Source organism: Gambusia affinis, linkage group LG03 (genome assembly GCF_019740435.1).
Source record: "Gambusia affinis linkage group LG03, SWU_Gaff_1.0, whole genome shotgun sequence".
NCBI classification, from domain to species: domain Eukaryota; kingdom Metazoa; phylum Chordata; class Actinopteri; order Cyprinodontiformes; family Poeciliidae; genus Gambusia; species Gambusia affinis.
Window position 1 is genome coordinate 13,294,757 of NC_057870.1, and position 18,106 is coordinate 13,312,862.

An 18,106-nucleotide genomic window follows, 5' to 3' on the forward strand; every position below is an offset into this window, starting at 1 on the left:
AATGTAAGAATTTCAAGGACTATAAACCTTTCTCCATAGAACTGTAATAACTCCTGAGTCAGATATTGATTACATCCATGTGCACAGCTCTGCAAAACTGTAAGCCAAACTATGCAACACACACACGCCCACACACACACACACACACACACATCACTTCATATGTTTGCAAGATTACGCCTGCCAAATAGTTCCTAGAAGAGCAAAAGGACAATTAACTGCTTTACGTGAGCACAAAAATATTCAGAGTGAATTTTATCTAAAAAAAAAAATGCTAATTATAATTAAATGCAAACATCACTTTGAAAAATAATTAGGTCTGTCGAATGCTGAAGCTTCTGCAGACAGATGTACCAGGCTGCCGATTAAAGCTGCCAATCAACATGAATAACGCTCTGTATCTACAATGGTCCATAACGCCAAGGGAAGGAGTTTGAGGGACAAAAGAAAAGAGAAATTTGATTGAGGACCCAGAAACTTTGTTAAATTTCTGAGAAAGGCCTTTGGCTAAAAGAATGCCTCCTGTAATCATAATGAGTTTTCACCATACTCCTGACGGAATGGTGTCATTTCATTTCTACTTGTTTTATAAAAGGAAACTTGATTGAGAATCTGTTCCCCAGAGTACTGATGGAGTGATGCCCCCCTCAGAGGATGATTCATAGGAACAAGCGTGAGTAAGAGGCCAGCTTTTATTGTAAACGCGTGTAAATTAAATCAAGCTGTTCTTTGGGACGAGGACATTTGTGTTTCTTTACCCTACTGGTTTCATTGCTCCAGTCTCCAGCTGCGATATCTGCTTTAGCTTGTTATTTTGTATTTACAATCCTGCATCAGAGACCACGGTTGTCTGTCAACACCAGAGGAGTTGCCGCTTGTGGTAACAGACAGTGCCTTGCAAAAGCATTTAAACCCGCTGAACCTTTTCCGTCTTGTCACATTGCGACATCGATGCATTTCTTTTTTGATTCAGTGTGAGAGAACAATGCAAAGCACCACATAATAGTCAAGTGGAAGGAAAAGCATGCAAAGTTTTTGGGATCTTTTACAAAAGAAAATCTGAAATGTGTGTTATGGCTTTGTATTCGGCCCCCTTTAATTTGATACCGTAGAGGTCAGCGCGCCCCACGTTTGGAGGCCTTCACTCCTCGACGCGGCCGTCGCGGGTTCGATTCCCGGACCCGACGACATTTGCTGCATGTCTTCCCCCCTCTCCTGTCAGCCTGCTGTGATAAAAGGGACACTAGAGCCCACAAAAAGGACCCCCTGGTGGGGAAAAAAAAATATATATATATATATAATTTGATACCATAAAATAAGATCCAGTGCAGCCAGCTAGCTTCAGAAGTCTCCTAATTAGTGAACCAAATTCACATTTATGTACTTTAATCTCAGTATACCTGTTAAAGCCTGGAATAACCCTAAAATACAGCTGGATCTACAATGGAAGGGTTTAAATCATAGCTTACTGAGATGTTAGAATGACCTAGTTAAAGCCCAGGCTGAGAGTCTGCGGCAAGATTTTAAAAAATTTAATTTGCTATGATATTGACTGAGCTTTGTTTGTTTTATAAAAATAAGGCTGGTAAAAAAGACATAGTTACTAGAGGTGACTTGTGAAACAGCTGGTAGAGATATTCCCCAAACGACTCGCTGCCTTAATTGCAAAAGAAAGTGGCTGCATTCAAATTGTACTACACACTTTTCAGATTTTCAATTGTGAAAGATTACGAAGATTATGTTTTTCTTTGGCTTCACAGATATGCACTCCTTCTTGTTGGTCTATCACAATATTAAGATTCAAGTTTGTAATTGTAAATTGACAAAAGTACTCTATTAGTACCTTGGAAAATTACATATGTATTATACCGATTAGTCAAACTGTGTATTGAATACTGGGTGATAGTGAGCTGTTTTTACCCCTGAGCCGCAGTAGCGTCCGAGGCGAGGAGACTTGGTGTCCGCTCCATCAAAGAGCTCCATGTAGTCGTAGCCGCAGTCGGCCTCTTCCTCTATCTCAAAAGTCTGGAAGATGAGCTCTACACCATATCCCTTCTCTGCTGAAATCACCCACTGACAGTCGGAGGCTCCGGGATAGTTATTGTCTCCAAACTGGGCGTGGGAAAACAGGTCTTTGGTTTTAACTTCAGCCTTTAGATGACCTCCACACTCTGGACAGAAAGGTGGAGAGAAGTTAAAGGTTAAATCAAACAAAAAGGGAGAAGTTCTGTTGACGTATACACAACTAAGGATTCCTCAGCTTTACTTTTACCTGCAGTATGAGACGCCTCGAAGCCTTTTTTCTGCACCGAGTTATCAGAGAAGAAACGGATGAACAGCTTGTTGCCACTTGAGATGATGGGAGGGGGTTTCTTGGAGCCACAGAAGCGACCTAAAGAGGAGGCTTTTGCATCTCGCCCGTCGTAGATCTCTATGTGGTCATACGCACATTCTAGGTGAGCCTCCATGTCGATCTCATTAAAGGCCTGTTACAAAACACAACAAGTGAGATTAGATCAAATGGATGGGGAGTAGAACTTACAATGATTACGTAAATATAATATAGCATTGACAATGTCAAGATCTCCCCCGGCTGCTGACATTTTTCCCAATTTTTTAACCTTCCAGATTGAACAATTTTCAACAATTATAATATGGACAGCAGCTAGAACTTCCATGATGTTAAGGTTTTAAAATATTATTTTATTTCTAAACATTTTTCCATCCATCCATCCATTTTTGCAATAAACATTTTTCCAATAGAAATAAACTGGAAAGCTTTAAAATCACATAGATCACAAAGCCGGCATTAAATAAATTCTTCCATGTCATCTAGTCTGGTTGACAATTTCCTGCTTCGATGTTATCTGCTAATTGGAAAATCTCTCCAATGAGCTCACAAAAAAAGTTAATGAGAATCCTTCATTAAAAGCCATAATTTTCAAAGAATGAAGCTAATCTAGAGTTCAACAGATCAGTGTTAGCGCTGCCCCTCAACTCTAACGAGCGAGTTTGATAAATAACATTATTTCATGGCTGCGGGAGTAGGAACCATTAAATAATTAAGTACACGTTTAATTAATTATCTGCATTGGCTATTATAAGTTTGCATTTTAATGATTTAATGACATATTTAATAATTAAATTTTCATTACATGCATTATTTAAACATTAAAATAAATGCTTATTTAATTCATGGTACATTTAATTAATGATTTAATGATGAATTTATTGATTTCGTCTGGTCCCTTTTGAAACTCAAGTTAGCTAAAATGAGCAAATGGCTAAAGCTAGCAGATAGGATGTGTTTTGCACAGCAGCTAGCGTTAGCTAATCTAATCTAACATGTCGATCTTATATTATTTTAATGTTGCTAATAGGTTAATGTGAGCGCAATAATGGTGTTTTCAATTATTTCAAAGACTTCAGAGATTTCAAAATTGTGAACTTATTTTCTTTTACATATTTCTTCAAAAATGTTTTCTTTTACAAAAAATTCAGCAGATGTGTACCGGTCAACCATCAGTTCAGCTTCGTCGACAGAAAAGCTCGTCTTATTAGCTTACATTCACACAGCATTTATGAAATAAGTTGTTCCCCCCCCCCCAGTTTTTATATTATTGTAGTGGGAATGTCAAGTTCTGCCAAAAAAAAAAAACTGGTATCAACGTTGACTTGATTTTTATTTTGTTTCTTGTATTTTTAGCAAAATTATACATGGATTGTATTTTTAATATATTAAACATTTTGAGGTGTATGCTCAGTATATGCAGCACAAGAAGAAAACAAAAAAATGTAGAAAATGTCAGAAGGGGGAGCCACACATCATCAGGAGAAATACCAGAACAGATTCTAACAGGAGTACAGTAAACACAGATGTCCTTGGTTATATTAAGCAGCTCGATAACACACACAAGTAGTGCACAAATAAACACACAAACAATGAGTGGTGGAATCAGGCGGAGAGCAGGAGGAAGCGGCTCATACTATTTTGATGCGGTGGCCTGGAGTGGTGGTGAGTGCCCAGGTGCACGCTTTCTTGCTGGGGTATTTATCGGGCCAGTTAGGGCTGGTAATAACACCGCTAACACTATTCACAGTGTGGTCGCAACCAGCTGTTAAAAAAAAAAAAGAAGAAGAAGAAATGAGAATTCATGTGATTATGTTTTTAATACAAGACGATGTGCGTGCTCGCTGAGCCACAAAACACAGGAGACAATAATCTGAGGTGGAACACCTTCTTTGCAGTCGTGTTTGTTCTCGTGCAGCACAAAGCCGCTCCTACACTGACAGCTGTAGCTTCCAAAGGTGTTGACACACTCGTGCTGGCAGCCGCCATTCTCCTTAGAGCACTCATCTTTGTCTGCAGCAAATGGAAAAAAAAATAATAATAATAATATGGCACACTTGAACTCTTTTTGCTGAATACCAGCAGATCACAACAACCAATGGCAGATACAAAACAGATGGATTCTGAGAGGACTTACCTGAAAAGAATTGCGCTTTGAAGCCCTTTTTGGAGACTGTGTTGTCTGATTTGAACTCAATGCGCATGTTATTGTACTGAGAGGTTATAGCTTCTGGTTTTTCTGCTCCACAGAACTTCCCATGCAGCCTAGAGTCTGCTGAGAGCCCGCTGCGTACCTCTACATAGTCGTACTTACAAACCTGAGCGGAGAAACAATGCATACGATAAGCTACGGCAAGATTTGATCGGTTTCAATGGAGGTTGTGCTCAAGACAACAGCAGTCCAACATCATCGATCATTGTTTGTGATAGAAAGCATATTTCTACATGGCAAATAAATTAGTGGTAGGTGTAATAGAGGAAGACAAAACAAATAAAGAATGCTAAAACAATCTTAAAAGCTCTACAACAGAAGGACACAGAACAAAGACTCTTCCAATGATCAGCTACTGGGTGATCAAAGAAGGTAAAAAAACATTTTTTGTGGAGCCACGCTATGAAGAAACCAAGAAATGAGGAGGAATTCTTCAATGTTGTGAAATGGTTCGGGCTGGAGTACTTGATCAGAGGTGCCAGAAATTAGTCACCAATTCTACGCAGATGTAAATATTGGTTCAGGAATTCACTGTGAATTTTTTAAATTTATACAGTAAAATGCAGATATCTCTACATTTTTGAACAGCCTATGATTCCTCTGTCCGTACCTTCACTAGCAACATAATAATTTAGATTTTCTTTTGTTCATGTCCTTGACAGGAAAAAGAACAGGCAGTGTTCTCAATCCCTCTTTGCGTTATTGAACTAAAAGCTATTGTATGGATTTTAAACGTTACCCACAAATGTAAACACATTGCTGTTATTTTGAGCAGAACTGTATAAAATAATAGATTATCTGCCGTAATGTTAGATCGGACAGATGACCGAGCACAGAACAAACCCGTCCCGTATCGACTGATTAAAAACCCCAGCTCTCACGTCATTGCCCTCGGTCTCGAAGACGTCAAAGAGCAGAGTGATGCGGTACTGCGTGGGGGCGACCAGCTGCCAGATGCAGTTCTTGTTCGGAGGGTACTCCCTGGGCCACCCTGGGCTGGTGATGGAGCCGTTCAGCTTGGTGATGAAGCCACCGCAGGCAGCTGGACAACAACACAACATGGGAGGAGGCACAGACAAAAAAACTGTAAGACTCAGAAACAGTTATGGAGAAGAAAGAAAAAAAAACATATTTCAACTCGTCCCCTGAAATATATTTTCAGCATGTCGAAAGAAAAAAAACTAAACTTTATAATCTTCCTATAAAGATCCCAGCAGCTTTCTGTCAGCTCCATGACGCACAATGTTAAAAACTGAGGCACAGAAGCCCTCACCTGACAATTCCTGGCAGAAATTAATGTGCATGTTGATCCTTAGCAACTGCAGCACAGGCTGTGTTGACACATGGAGTTATTAGATGTGGGGAACGTCGGAGTCATAAAAGCAACACTACGAAGCTATTTTTACCAGCCTATGCAGACACTAGATTCTGACTCATTTTAGGTTTTCACTACATGTAAGAAAAAGACTAAATATAAAATATTATTTCATGAGGTAGTGAGCAGTATTTCTACTGTTAACACATTTGTCTACTGAAGTAGTTAATGGGGATTTAGCGATGCATTTAAAATGCATCAACACTGACAAAGTATTAATACTCAAACATTTTCAAAGTTCAATAGATTTTGCAGTATAAATAGCACATGTTAGTGAAGCGGAGCTGTACCTGAAACCAGATGCAGTTTACAGTGCTGATTCAAGGCCTAAATATAAATGCTGGACTTTTTACCTGTAATACATTCTGGAAACACGGCTTCATTTTGCACTACATGTGAAACGATTCTAATATGGGGAAACGGGGTATGAATATTTTATCAAGGCACAGTTTATCAGTACCACAGAGAATACCATTGATGTCCACATTTTATCTCTGCTTCTTCTTTAAACATCCAGGATGGAGTGACACCTGTCTTCCTCCAGGGGCAGGAATGAAATAAGTGCTTAGACGGCGCTTCTTGCAAACTAGCATTTAGCTCCAAAAGACAACCTATAATTTAAGACAGAAATAAAGCTCGAGTTGTTCTGACACAAATCCCTAAAATCGCAGCGCCCCCACTGACGCAGTCGACTCTGCTGGGATCTTTTTAGGTGTTTACGAATGACTGTACTTATTGTATTTGGGTAGCTAAGTGTGTGAAGAGCTTTAGGATGTAAATGACATGGTGAGCGGGGCTGCTGGCTGTCCTCCCCTGTACTTACCCTCACAGCTGCGCTTGTCAGCCGCCAGCTCATAGCCCGGGTCACAGGCACACTTGTAGCTGCCTAGCGTGTTGACACAGCGTTGCTCACAGCGACCGTTGTCCGGTTTGGAGCACTCATCCGTCTCTGGAAACACAAAGACACGTTAGCGACCTTTAGGCTGGGGCCCCCTCGGTTCAGTGGAGAAATCGTCCAAAACAACACGAGTTGGTCAAAGCTGGTCGCACGGAGCAAGCAGGACACATATGAGCAATGAACGATTCCTAGAATATGTTGTTTTTTTAGGGGTTTTTCCTCTGGAACAGATGGGATATAGGCCCTCTCTGACCCTTTACCTTTGAAGAAATTGGCAGCGAAGCCTGCTTTGTTGACGGAGCCATCTGAAACAAATTTCATCCACAGATGGTTGGAGCTTGTTTTAATGTCATCTGGCTTGTCGTATCCACAGAAGCGGCCCAGCAAGGGGCTGGTTTCAGAGAGCCCGTCACGCACCTCTAAGTAGTCATAAGCACAGCTGTCATGTCTTTCAATCTACGGATAGAAGCGGAGTTTGGAGTTAAGGAAAAGGGAAGGTTGCAGGTAAAATAATACTCAAAATGAAGAAAACAGGAGAGCATACCTCAAATGACTGGAAGGTTAGACCTACGTGGAAGCCCTGAGTAACAGAAATCTTCCATATGCACACTTTGTTGGGCCGGTAGTCGTCAGGGTAGTTTGGGGACTGAATCTGACCGTTGTCCCTCTTCACTTCGCCACCACAGATTGCTGCAAAGAAAAAAAAAACATCATTAAAAAAAAAAGTCTCTTAACAGCAGCATGGTTTAAAAAGGCAGCAGAAAGTTAAAAGTCCTTATTGAAGATCAATTTGCAGTACGAGAGACATAAGCACACATCATCCATGTGCAAAATGTGGAAATAGTGAAGCTGAATGTGAAGCCAAAATCTGATCAGTGCAGCATAATGTTCTTGACACATCAGCATCAGAGAGGCCAGAGGAAGGTGGTGAACGCTGCTGCAGCAGCTTTCGGCCACATTTTAAAAACGTGGCTGTGACTTTATGCAACATCCGACAACCAGGCACAGGAAAATAATGGTTGCTAACCCTCGTAGACGGCGGAGAAGCCTTTCCCGACCCAGTTGCTGCTGCTGCGGAACTCGATCCACAGCCGGCTGTCGGTGGAGATGATCGGCTCGGGCAGCTTGTCGCCACAGAATCGACCTGGGTAAAAGTTTCACGTGTAAAAATTTTGGCCGACATTAGACTGTCAGGAATCATATAAGTTTTACTCAAATTAATTTAATTAAAGAAATCTGTTATGTTGATGAAACTGTAATATTTTTTTCTAATACGGTCAAAGCTTATTTTATGTTTTCTTTGAGGTCTGATCTCCCAAACCAATCTTATTTTATTGGTTGCCTCAACACAAATAACATCAAGTCTGACAGCATCTGCAGCTGCACAAAAAGCAGTTTCCAAGTTGTTAAATAACTCTGAAACAAAAGAATTTCTTGTTTTCTACTGATAAGTAGCATTTGGACTGAATTTTGGACTGCTGATCAACGATGTCTTCCCAGTTTCATAATCTACAAACACAACAGACCTTTGAGAGGTGCCTTCCTCCAGTATCCATCGCGAATCTCCACATGGTCGTACCAACATAGGTGACTCCTGTACAGATCCATGGAGGTGAAGTTCAAGATGATCTTCAAAACATAGAAAGCACAGTTACTAATGTGGATTGGATTTGACTAGACCATTCGAGCATGCTTTGATCTAAATTATTCCGATAAATCTTTAAAGGCAAACCTTTCCAAACCTAAAATGTGAACTAATAATAATATTTGTAAGTACTATTACCACTTACGAATACTAATTATTTTCCTAAAAAAGAAATTAGGAAAACAATTCATCAATGCCTTTCTCCTTTGCCATCACAGTGTGTAAAACTTTCAGATGCATGAGTATTTTCCTCAATCCAACTTAAACACCTCAAAGTTGTTGGGGGGTGCTGTCAGTATGCCGATACCTTTTCCCCCGGTGTGACTGATATTCTCCAGATGCAGTGCATGTAGGCCGAGTATCCGTTAGGAAAGCCAGGGGAGGAGAAGTTCCCGCTGCTGTCCTGCAGACTGTCCCCGCATTCTGTGCAAAAGTCACACAGAAAGAGCTGAAGGTGAAGGCCAGCCGACAGCCCGACTGTTCCGAGGTGACCCCGTCCTTCCGCAAAAACACACACTAAAACTTTGCTTCAGAGACAGATCACTGGATGTGACACAAAGAGCATCGCTTTAATGTTTATAGGCACATCTGCTGATGATATTATCCTCATCCCCCCCCCTTCCACTCCAGATGATGACTACACAAAATAGAAGCGTGTGTGTAAAACACTATTTATGAGCACTCTCTGAAAATAAACCTGCTGCTCTATAAATAATACAGTCCCCTGGGGGAGGGGATGCATTATGTACATGTTGCCGGTGGCCAATAAAAAAAAAAGAAAAGACAAGCACACAAAATAAAATGATAAAAAGAAACAGCCTTTAGTTTGACTGGAAACATAAGCATTTGAGTAGGCATGGTTTTATTCCAAGCATCGTCCACAGACCCACAGAGAATCTTGCCAAGTCGAGGAAAAATGAGTTTATTCAAGTCACAAAGGAACACACAAAGAGTAGTTGGCTGTCTTCAGCTGTCCAACTCAACAAGCGTTAATGAATTCACAGCTAACTCCGCCTTATTTTACCTTAGTACCAGCTAGGAAAACATATTTTCCTCTTGGGAATTGTGTATAAGCTATAAAGCTACCAGCTGAGCTTCCAGCAGAGTGTGATCATGCTTGGCAGAGGTCTGCCAGTCTTAAACCAAGAACACAGGAATGACATAAACTTTGAGGAATGCTTCGTGAATGGGAGACGTGGGTCTCTTTACGAATTTTTTTCCCCTAACAACACGTGGAGAGACTCAATCACTACCTCATCTTCCTCGCTGTGCGCCACATCATTCACTCATCCTCAGGAGGCTGAGTCAGTCGGGAGTAATAGGGCTAAACGCTTGCTCTAAAACTTCACCTTTGTCCTGGTAAATATCAGATGAGCTGGTCCATCTGTGGCAACCCAGCTCCAGGTTTATTTGTTGTGATTTAAGGAAAAATTGAACACATGCAAAAAAAAAAAACAAAAAAAAAAACGTTTTTTTCCATGTCTGGTGGGAAACTGTAACTGGGATTTCTTAAGGCTTTTAAAGGTTATTGTCATAAAGGCCGTCATTCATGAATTACATGAATGATGGGTGACCATTCAGCAGATTCTCCTACCTGAGCTGAGGATCTCTGCAGCTCCTCCAGAATAACTTGGCTACCTATTAATGCTCTCTGTGACCATCTTGACAGTCATGTCTTTGTACGGTTATTTGGGATATTGTTTTACAATCTAACCTTTGACAGAACAACAGAAAGTATACCGAGAATAAACTGAGTTAAGTTCGACTCTAGCAAATGGTTCCAAGTGAATCTATTTAGGGGTATCAGAGTAAAGAGGGTAAATTCATGCCACGTTTTCAGATTTTCATTTGTAAAATTAAATTCATTATTTAAGTCAACATTTTACTTCAAATACACAATTTTGGGGCTAAGTGTCTGTTACATAAACCCCAATAAGGAACAAGGAACTTGGGCATTGTAAAGTTAAAGTGAGTGGGTATGTTTGCCAGGCTGTGTACATCAGTTAAAGGCGTAAAATCTTTTTAACTCAGCAGTATTGAACTCCCTTTTTCTCATCTCTGGAGGTACAGACATGTTGTTTGGCCAGGGGAAAAAGGGCAGGCTCAGTGAGCAGCTACACTTTATACACTGTACAAACAGTGATTTACAGACAAGTTTCTGTCTCCAAAAAAGAAGACAAAGCTGTTCTTTTTCATCTGTTTCGGGGAGAGTTTTAACCTCCCCCTCTTCTCATGGTTGTGTTTACACTCCTTGCATCCTGGGAGACTTATACAGTGTAGCCAAGGAGACACATCATTTAACAGTAGATGTGCACAGAGTTAGCAGCATCAAGGGAAAGCTAGGGAAAGTCACTCTCAGGTTATAATGTGTAAGCATGCAAAATAAAATAAAGGCACACAGGAGGCAGGATCTGTTATTTTGACCTTACTCGAGCATTTGTAGAGTTTGCGTGCCTGTGCAATATCGCCCTTGCTAAGTCGGGTTCTCTGGCCGATGGGTGGTCGCACTCCGTTCACATCGTAGCGTGGCAGGATGGTGTCCAGGAAGATGCCTCTGTTGTTTGGGGAAAAACAGAATGAAGCCAAGAGATGCTTTTAACCCAAAAAGGCAAGCACTTTATTCCAGCATGCATACATGAAACAAAAACACTAGCACTCAAGACAGCATGATTTATCTATAAGAATCATAACAATTATATTAATAATAATAACAGTCAAATTAAAAAGATGTCATTCAAATTTCATGAATTAAAAAATTTTATATCACAGCATGCAGAAAATGGCTACAAAAAGGCACTAAAAATGTAGAAGCTGCGCAGTACTTAATCCGAGATGCACAGTAAGAAGAGCATGTTTAAGATTGGCATCATCTTTACCATTATTATAAGCAAATGAGCGTAACTGACAAACGATAACAATGTAAACAGGTAGAGCTAGAAATCACCAGCATGAAAAAGAAAAAGAAGGTAAAGGGGGCTTAAGACACAGATCTGGAGGAAACCATTGACAGCTGCTGAAGAAAAAAATTAAACCAGGCTTGTAAAGAATTAATCAGACGTCATACATTGTGCAAATTATGAATTTTGCATATGAAAAATATGGTTCTGAGACAAAATTTACATGTTGCTATTCCATCTGAGTTAGCATTTTAGAGCTAAAAAAATACTTTATGCTTGTATAAAATACCCAATATTGTCTTACAAAAGCTTTCTGATACAAATCTACCAAAGTCAATCTGTTCCCAGGCAAAGAGCATAAATGTCTGTATGAACCTGGCAGTAGCTCAAAGGAATCATAGCAGCAGAACCACCTGTGGACGACTGCGCTCATCAACGCTCATCTGGACAAAAGGATGTTACTAATACAGTCCCAGCTGCCACCAGCAACTAGTCTCTACTTTCATCCCACTTTTCAGGGTCACTTCATCTCTTATTTTCAGTAAAGCTTAATGTGTGCACAAGTGTAATCTGGACATTCTCAGAGTTTTTTTTAATCATCATTATTAAATGCCCGCTTCATGTGTTTTTGCAATCTACAAAGTTTGGCTGGAAGACAAAGCAGGGTTTCTTTGAGTTTTCAAACTTTACTACTTTGTCATACGTGTCAGTCAATTTCTGAGTGCTTGAATTTCAGCCATAGAGATAAAATTTCACATTATTTCACAGTGGTAAGGCTGCAAGTATGGAAACTACAAAAGATCACAGACCATAAGGAAAGACTAATGAATGAACGGAAGAGATGGAAGAATTGATGGATGAATGGACAAAAAGAATGATACGAAATTCCACGTGCATCATTTTCAATGAATTTTCTTTTTCTAGTTTATAACACACTAGTTGGAGCAGCTTTGCGTATACCAACATCTATCTCGTGGCGAATGACAGAGGGAGTAAAAACTGGAATAGAAATATTTTTCTTGTACTCTTTTCTTCGTCCAGATTTTTCCACACTTATCAAGAGTAGAAGAGGGATTAAGCTGTTTGTCACAGAGATAAAAAACAAACAAAAAAAACTTAGATTGTTCCAAACGCATGTCTGGGCCTGCACCAAGAACTTCTTCAGTTACTGAATGACCGTACGGAACAACATGAGCTTTGTGCACAATTCACCATCTTCCTTAAAATGCAGACCGTAAAACTGATCTGTTTGGGTGTCTGTCAGCTTAAAAAAATGTATACTAGAACAGTTTGTGCAGGAAATAAACACTCTTAGATTCAACTGCTGTAACTTGACAGTTTGATAGTTTATCATCTTAATTTTTCCAAGTTTCGGCCAGGAGAGGCTTGGCTCGCTGACCGTTCCCATGGCGACATGCCTACCAACGCCAGGCATGTGCAAACAGAGCAGCCTGAGCGAACACTTTGGACTCTGCCTGCCTGACTGTCTGTGAGCCTCCAGAAGCCTGTTAGCTGGCTACTGATAAAAAAAAAAAAGAGAAAGAGGACGCCACTCAACCAGTGTCAGAACAAATAATGGGAGCACTGGCTGATCTCTATTTGAGTTGGCACTGGTCCATCCTTCTGTCCTGAAAAAAAATAAAAATATCGGATGGGGGAGCACAGGGGCTGTGGGTCGGAGACTGGAGGGTAGACAAAACGCGTGAGATCAGCCCTGATCGTCCCCAGGAGACAAGGCAAAACATCAAGACGAGCCATGAAATCTTCCAAACAACACCCGCAGGCAGAAACTCTGGCTTCCCACAGTGATTTACTGTAAAACACCACGCAAACACGCCGGCTAACAATAAGGCAGCACAGAATGACACTGGCACAGGTAAATCAGCCAATCAGCACTTAAGAAAAAGTGATTGTAACGACTTGAGAAAAGCTAACAGGAGCCTCTTCTCTGCTATTACAGTGGTGTGAAACATTCCCCAACAGAGACAACCATTCTCCGATTCCTAAGCAATCTTATTGATCGGCATGGCCCCATGAATTACAACAGGAACGAAGTTACACTGGCAACGGAGCAGGGGTGGATTACCTCAGAAAAGCAACTCATTGGCTCTGTTTAGCAGAAAGCTGGAGGGTATTCTGCAAATCTGAAAGATTAAGAGGTTAAATCCAGATCTTGACCCACGAGTGACAACAGCTTGTAGTGGAGAGAGTGAATACGGGGTCAAATCTTTCACCAAATACCGCCTGTTACAAAAGTTGCAATAAAATTGAGCAGTTTTCCCCTATTTTACTACCAAGCATTCAAATTAACAACAACAACAAAAAGAAATTCTCCAAACAATATCCATATTTCACTTCTAATCTGCATGAGCTGCATACTTAACCTGCATGAGGAGGCACAGGGGCCAGACAGGAATTTCTGTACGTTGGCCTGCATCCAGCCTCAGCGGCTGTTTAGACAAAGATTCCCTCTCTGCTTCCCAGAATCCATTTGCCACAAGAGCGCAGCAGTAGATGAGGGAAGAGGCCACAACAGCGAAAGGGTAAACCTAAAGAGGCTATAATGTGGAATATATGTACAGATGACAGCGAGGGCTAAGTAGGAACAGCCAACAGCCGCTTCTTATATCAGACGGAGGAAGCGCTGATCATCGTCTGGGCTGCGTCTTTTGCCTTTGCTGTCATTCTCGCTTGAAATTTCAAGATCAGATTAGAAATGCTATGATGATCAGAGATGCTGGCACTTTTCTGAAATCGCCCGTGTTTACTGAAGAAGCACGGTTTAAGCCTCAGACCTTCATTTGAAGTTAAAATATCAGAGTTTGCACATGGCAATGCTGCAAAAAGTCATTCTGCAAAGGGTGTGTTTATAATTACATTAATGAATCAGCGGTTGAGTGAGAGCCAGCCTCTCTGCAGAGGTCCGGCTTGGCTTTGCTGTCACCCAGCTGGTAAGTTAAGATGTGTGAAAAGCCTTAAAATAAATTAATATTTTATGGCAGCAGCTTAACCTCTTGATGAAAAACTTTCAGGAAAAACTTAACCTTTAATTTGAAACCTTTAGGAAGTGGGTGGGGGAAAAATCATGAGTAAGAAACTTGTTTTATTAAAGTCAGCTATTTAACACTTCATAGCACCCTTTATTGGATATTTTGTCTACTCTCTTTTTGGAGATACTAGAGGACTTGGATTTCTATAAATTTCTAAAGGTTGTGGCAGGCAGACAAAGACAGATCCGCAATCTTTCTCTCTCTCTCTCTGTATTTGTCTGGCAAACCATGTTTGTGCTGATTTCTGTGTTTGTTTTGGGTGATTATTTTTGCTGAAAGACCAAATGCTGAACCAGTTCCAGTTTTTCTTGGGCAGAGCCACCAGAAAGGAATTGCGTGCCAAAGGGCTCATGGTGCTAAACACCATAAGAGGGATGCCATTAACAACGGAGGTGAAAGACACCCACAGCATCCGAAATCCTCTACCGTACTTAATAATGGACATGAGGGACTTTCCCACATGTTTATCCATTACTTCTTATAAACAAACCAAGAGTGTTTATGAGAAGTAAGGAGGTAATTCAGACGTCTGATTCATCCATGCTGCAGCAGGAACAAATCTGTACCAGGGAACTAGTGCACCATTATGCATAGTGGTTGTAATGGAGATTGGGTGAACCAAGGTGCCACTCTTTGCTGTAGTCCTTCAACCAACAATCTTTGTAGATTTGCTTGCCTCCCTTACCATCCTTCTGACTGTCTGTGGTGGCAGGATAAACATGGCTCCTTGTCTGTCCCTGTCTGTCATAGCTCTAGTTGTTTCAGTCTTTTTAATTATTGCTCTGGTTGTATACATGAACAAGTTTAGGAGGGCAGCTTGTTCCCGACTTATGATGGTCGACACAAAACTTCATGTTTTTCAACTGAGTTGCTAAAAGAAGCATATTTATAACACAGGAAAACGTGGAGTCGTGAATAGCTAATTCAGCTCTTACACAATCTCATTAATTTAAAAAGGAAAAGTATAAACTGCAGATTGTGTTTTTTGTAAAGGAATTCTTAGGAGAGCTAAGGGACAACGAAAACAAAAACAAACCAAAAAAAATCCTGCGGCATCTCCAAAAAAAAACATTTCTTAATTTTTTACCCTCCAAAAGGATTTAGTGAGATGATGCTGCCCTGAAGGCTTTTTACACTCCTACCAAAGATTTCTGTAACAACCTGCACACTCCTGTGAGAACATTGTGCTCAGTTGTAGGTTTCAACAGAGAGCCGGGAATGAGGTTAACTGGTAATATCTAAGATTTAAGTAACACTCCTCCAGAATCTAGCTGATGCATTCCAACCATTTTGTGAAATGACCAATTGTAATTCATGATACACACATTTAGAACCAGGTGGAAGCAACTTTAGCCAATAAACTTCAATGAACTTCCTCCACTTCTGCAGATGAACACGTTTGGTTTAATAACTTGCACCTTGTCTGCTTTTAATATGTTTCCCTTATAACACCTGAGTGTTTCAAAGGTGCCGAAGCGCTTTGCAGCAGATGCAGCTGAAATTAATTCCTATGCAACCATCCAATTCATCATGAAGGCTTCTTTAAAGAGCTTCCAGGACCATAAAGAGGTGTTTTATGGGACAGGAGCACAGCTTTAACAAGAAGCTTAATACCATGAAAGAGGTGTAAAGACATGTTGCTGTGATGAAACAGAGCTGCTGCTGCTCACCTGAATCAGCCATCAAGAACAGAACAGCAGAAAATCCTGATTTTCCCAAAATTAATTTTTAAAAACAGAGAATTAGAATGATCAAAAAAAGCAGCTCTAACTAGTCATGCACTACACAAATCCTTCTGAATAATATGAAAGCCAAGAGATGTTTGCAGTTTTCAACAAGCCAAAAAGGTGAGAGAGCCAGCTTGAGAAAGAAGATGAAGACGACCTAAATTCAGAACACGCCATCCTCACTGTGAAAACCCGGTAGTGGCAGCAACATGCAGCGAGATATTTTTACAAGCTGCTCAGACTTGATTTGAAGGTGATTGTAAAAAGTTTGAGATTGGGATGGAGCTTCACGTTCCAGGAGTTGTAACGTAGTGAAGCACAAAAAAAAGTTTAAGGGTGTGAAAACCTTCGTAAAACACTGAGGAGTTGAAAACCGGGAAGTGGTAAATGAATCCAGACAAACCCAATTGCTCATTGAATTTCACTTTAACCTATGTGTTTGTAATTCCAAACACATATGTAACTTGGGCTTGTCATTAGTGTTCTCCCATAGGGACTGCAGCGTAAGGAAAAAAGGCCAAAAGATGGATTCAGAAAGAGTGGGATCCTTCTTTCACATTGAAAGTTTTGTAACATTTTCTACTCAGATTCAAAGATTTTTTTTTTCTTCCAGAGACTCTGGTTTATTGCAGGAAGTAAGGCAGAGAAACAAACACTCAGATCCAAACTGAATTTAAAGAAACAAAGTTGGCTTTTTTGAAAAAGCAGGATTACCTAAAAAATGTGTTTTGCTCGTGATTTATTACTAGAGAAGAAGTGAAAGTTCAATTATTCCCTTTTCCCAAGATTCGGGAATTTTGCCAGATTACCCAGCAGTAGCCTGTGGTTTACAGATTGAAACAAGTCTTTGAGCAATATGAGCTGAAATGGGAAAACAGGGTACTGGGTTAAAAGTGTAGAGCAGAGTGGATAAACAGCTCAATCTGACTTTATCTGAGACTAATATTCATGCTGGAGACATGGGGGGACGGACTTTGCCTGGCGCCTACCTGGAGAATGTGTTCCTAGCGTAATGCATGATGCTATCAAAGTCGTAGATTTCTCCCAAAGAGTCCACCTCCCCTGACTCCATCTTCAAGAAGTTATACTCCTGCCCTGAGGGAGAGAAAAAATGGAGTTATGAAACAGAGTCAGACTGTAAATCAGTAAGTGTGTCAAAGGTGAGATCACTTTTATATGTGAAGCAGATCTAAGAACACATATGTAAAGATGCAAAACTCCTGAAAATCTCTTTGTGTTTTTTCTTCTGCCGTTTTGCAACTTGGTTCACTCTCTCTACGTATGAAAAATAGGAGATGGGGATTTTGTGCGAGACTGTGGGAACATTCCTAGGCAAAGTCTGAGCTCCTCTACCTGGCTGGATGTTGTCCCTGATGATGCTGACGTGTTCGTCTCTATCGGGCCGCGTGTGTTCGTGCCAGAAGCCAATCACGTGTCCCAGCTCGTGCACCACAATGCCAAATTTGTCACAGTTTTTACCAATGGATATGGCCTGGGGGCCTCCTCCTCGGCGACCCACGTAGGAGCAGCATCTATGAATCATCACACACACACACGCACGCACACACCCATACATAAGCCAAGACAAACATTAAAATACCAGACGCTATGCTTCAGGGATAAAATAATTATTAACGAGCTGAATGGATGCCAGGAGAAACAAAAGGATTGTGTCTCTAACAGCTCAGATGTTTGTTATTTCTGTTCATAACTGTGCAAATGAATGAACTTCTCCATACTTTCTTTCCAAGCAGACATGGGAATATAAGAAACTGTCATTGTAAAATGCCTTGAAGCAAATACATATCAGTTTCATGTTTCGACTCCTCTAGGAAAGCTGTCCACAACATTTCCGAGTTAGCTTTTCTTAATAGTAAGTAAGTAAGTTCTTAGTAAGTTAAAGATATGGTTTGACCATAACAAATTATCCCTAAATTTGGACAAGACGAAAT

At 40.6% G+C, this 18,106-nt stretch overlaps 1 protein-coding gene across 1 annotated transcript in view; it reads right to left on the reverse strand.

Moving 5' to 3' along the window:
* Positions 1-18,106, reverse strand: part of bmp1a (bone morphogenetic protein 1a) — a 41,288-nt gene that overhangs the window by 4,229 nt on the left and 18,953 nt on the right. The window contains exons 5-19 of the mRNA XM_044111114.1: positions 17,508-17,686; positions 17,144-17,249; positions 10,910-11,034; positions 8,788-8,903; positions 8,362-8,464; positions 7,863-7,979; positions 7,380-7,525; positions 7,096-7,291; positions 6,761-6,886; positions 5,444-5,604; positions 4,488-4,668; positions 4,238-4,363; positions 3,988-4,115; positions 2,273-2,486; positions 1,921-2,171 (exon numbers count right to left, since the gene is read on the reverse strand). Coding sequence (XP_043967049.1) covers positions 1,921-2,171; positions 2,273-2,486; positions 3,988-4,115; positions 4,238-4,363; positions 4,488-4,668; positions 5,444-5,604; positions 6,761-6,886; positions 7,096-7,291; positions 7,380-7,525; positions 7,863-7,979; positions 8,362-8,464; positions 8,788-8,903; positions 10,910-11,034; positions 17,144-17,249; positions 17,508-17,686 — 2,275 coding nt within the window. The remainder of the gene's footprint in view (positions 1-1,920; positions 2,172-2,272; positions 2,487-3,987; positions 4,116-4,237; positions 4,364-4,487; positions 4,669-5,443; positions 5,605-6,760; positions 6,887-7,095; positions 7,292-7,379; positions 7,526-7,862; positions 7,980-8,361; positions 8,465-8,787; positions 8,904-10,909; positions 11,035-17,143; positions 17,250-17,507; positions 17,687-18,106) is intronic.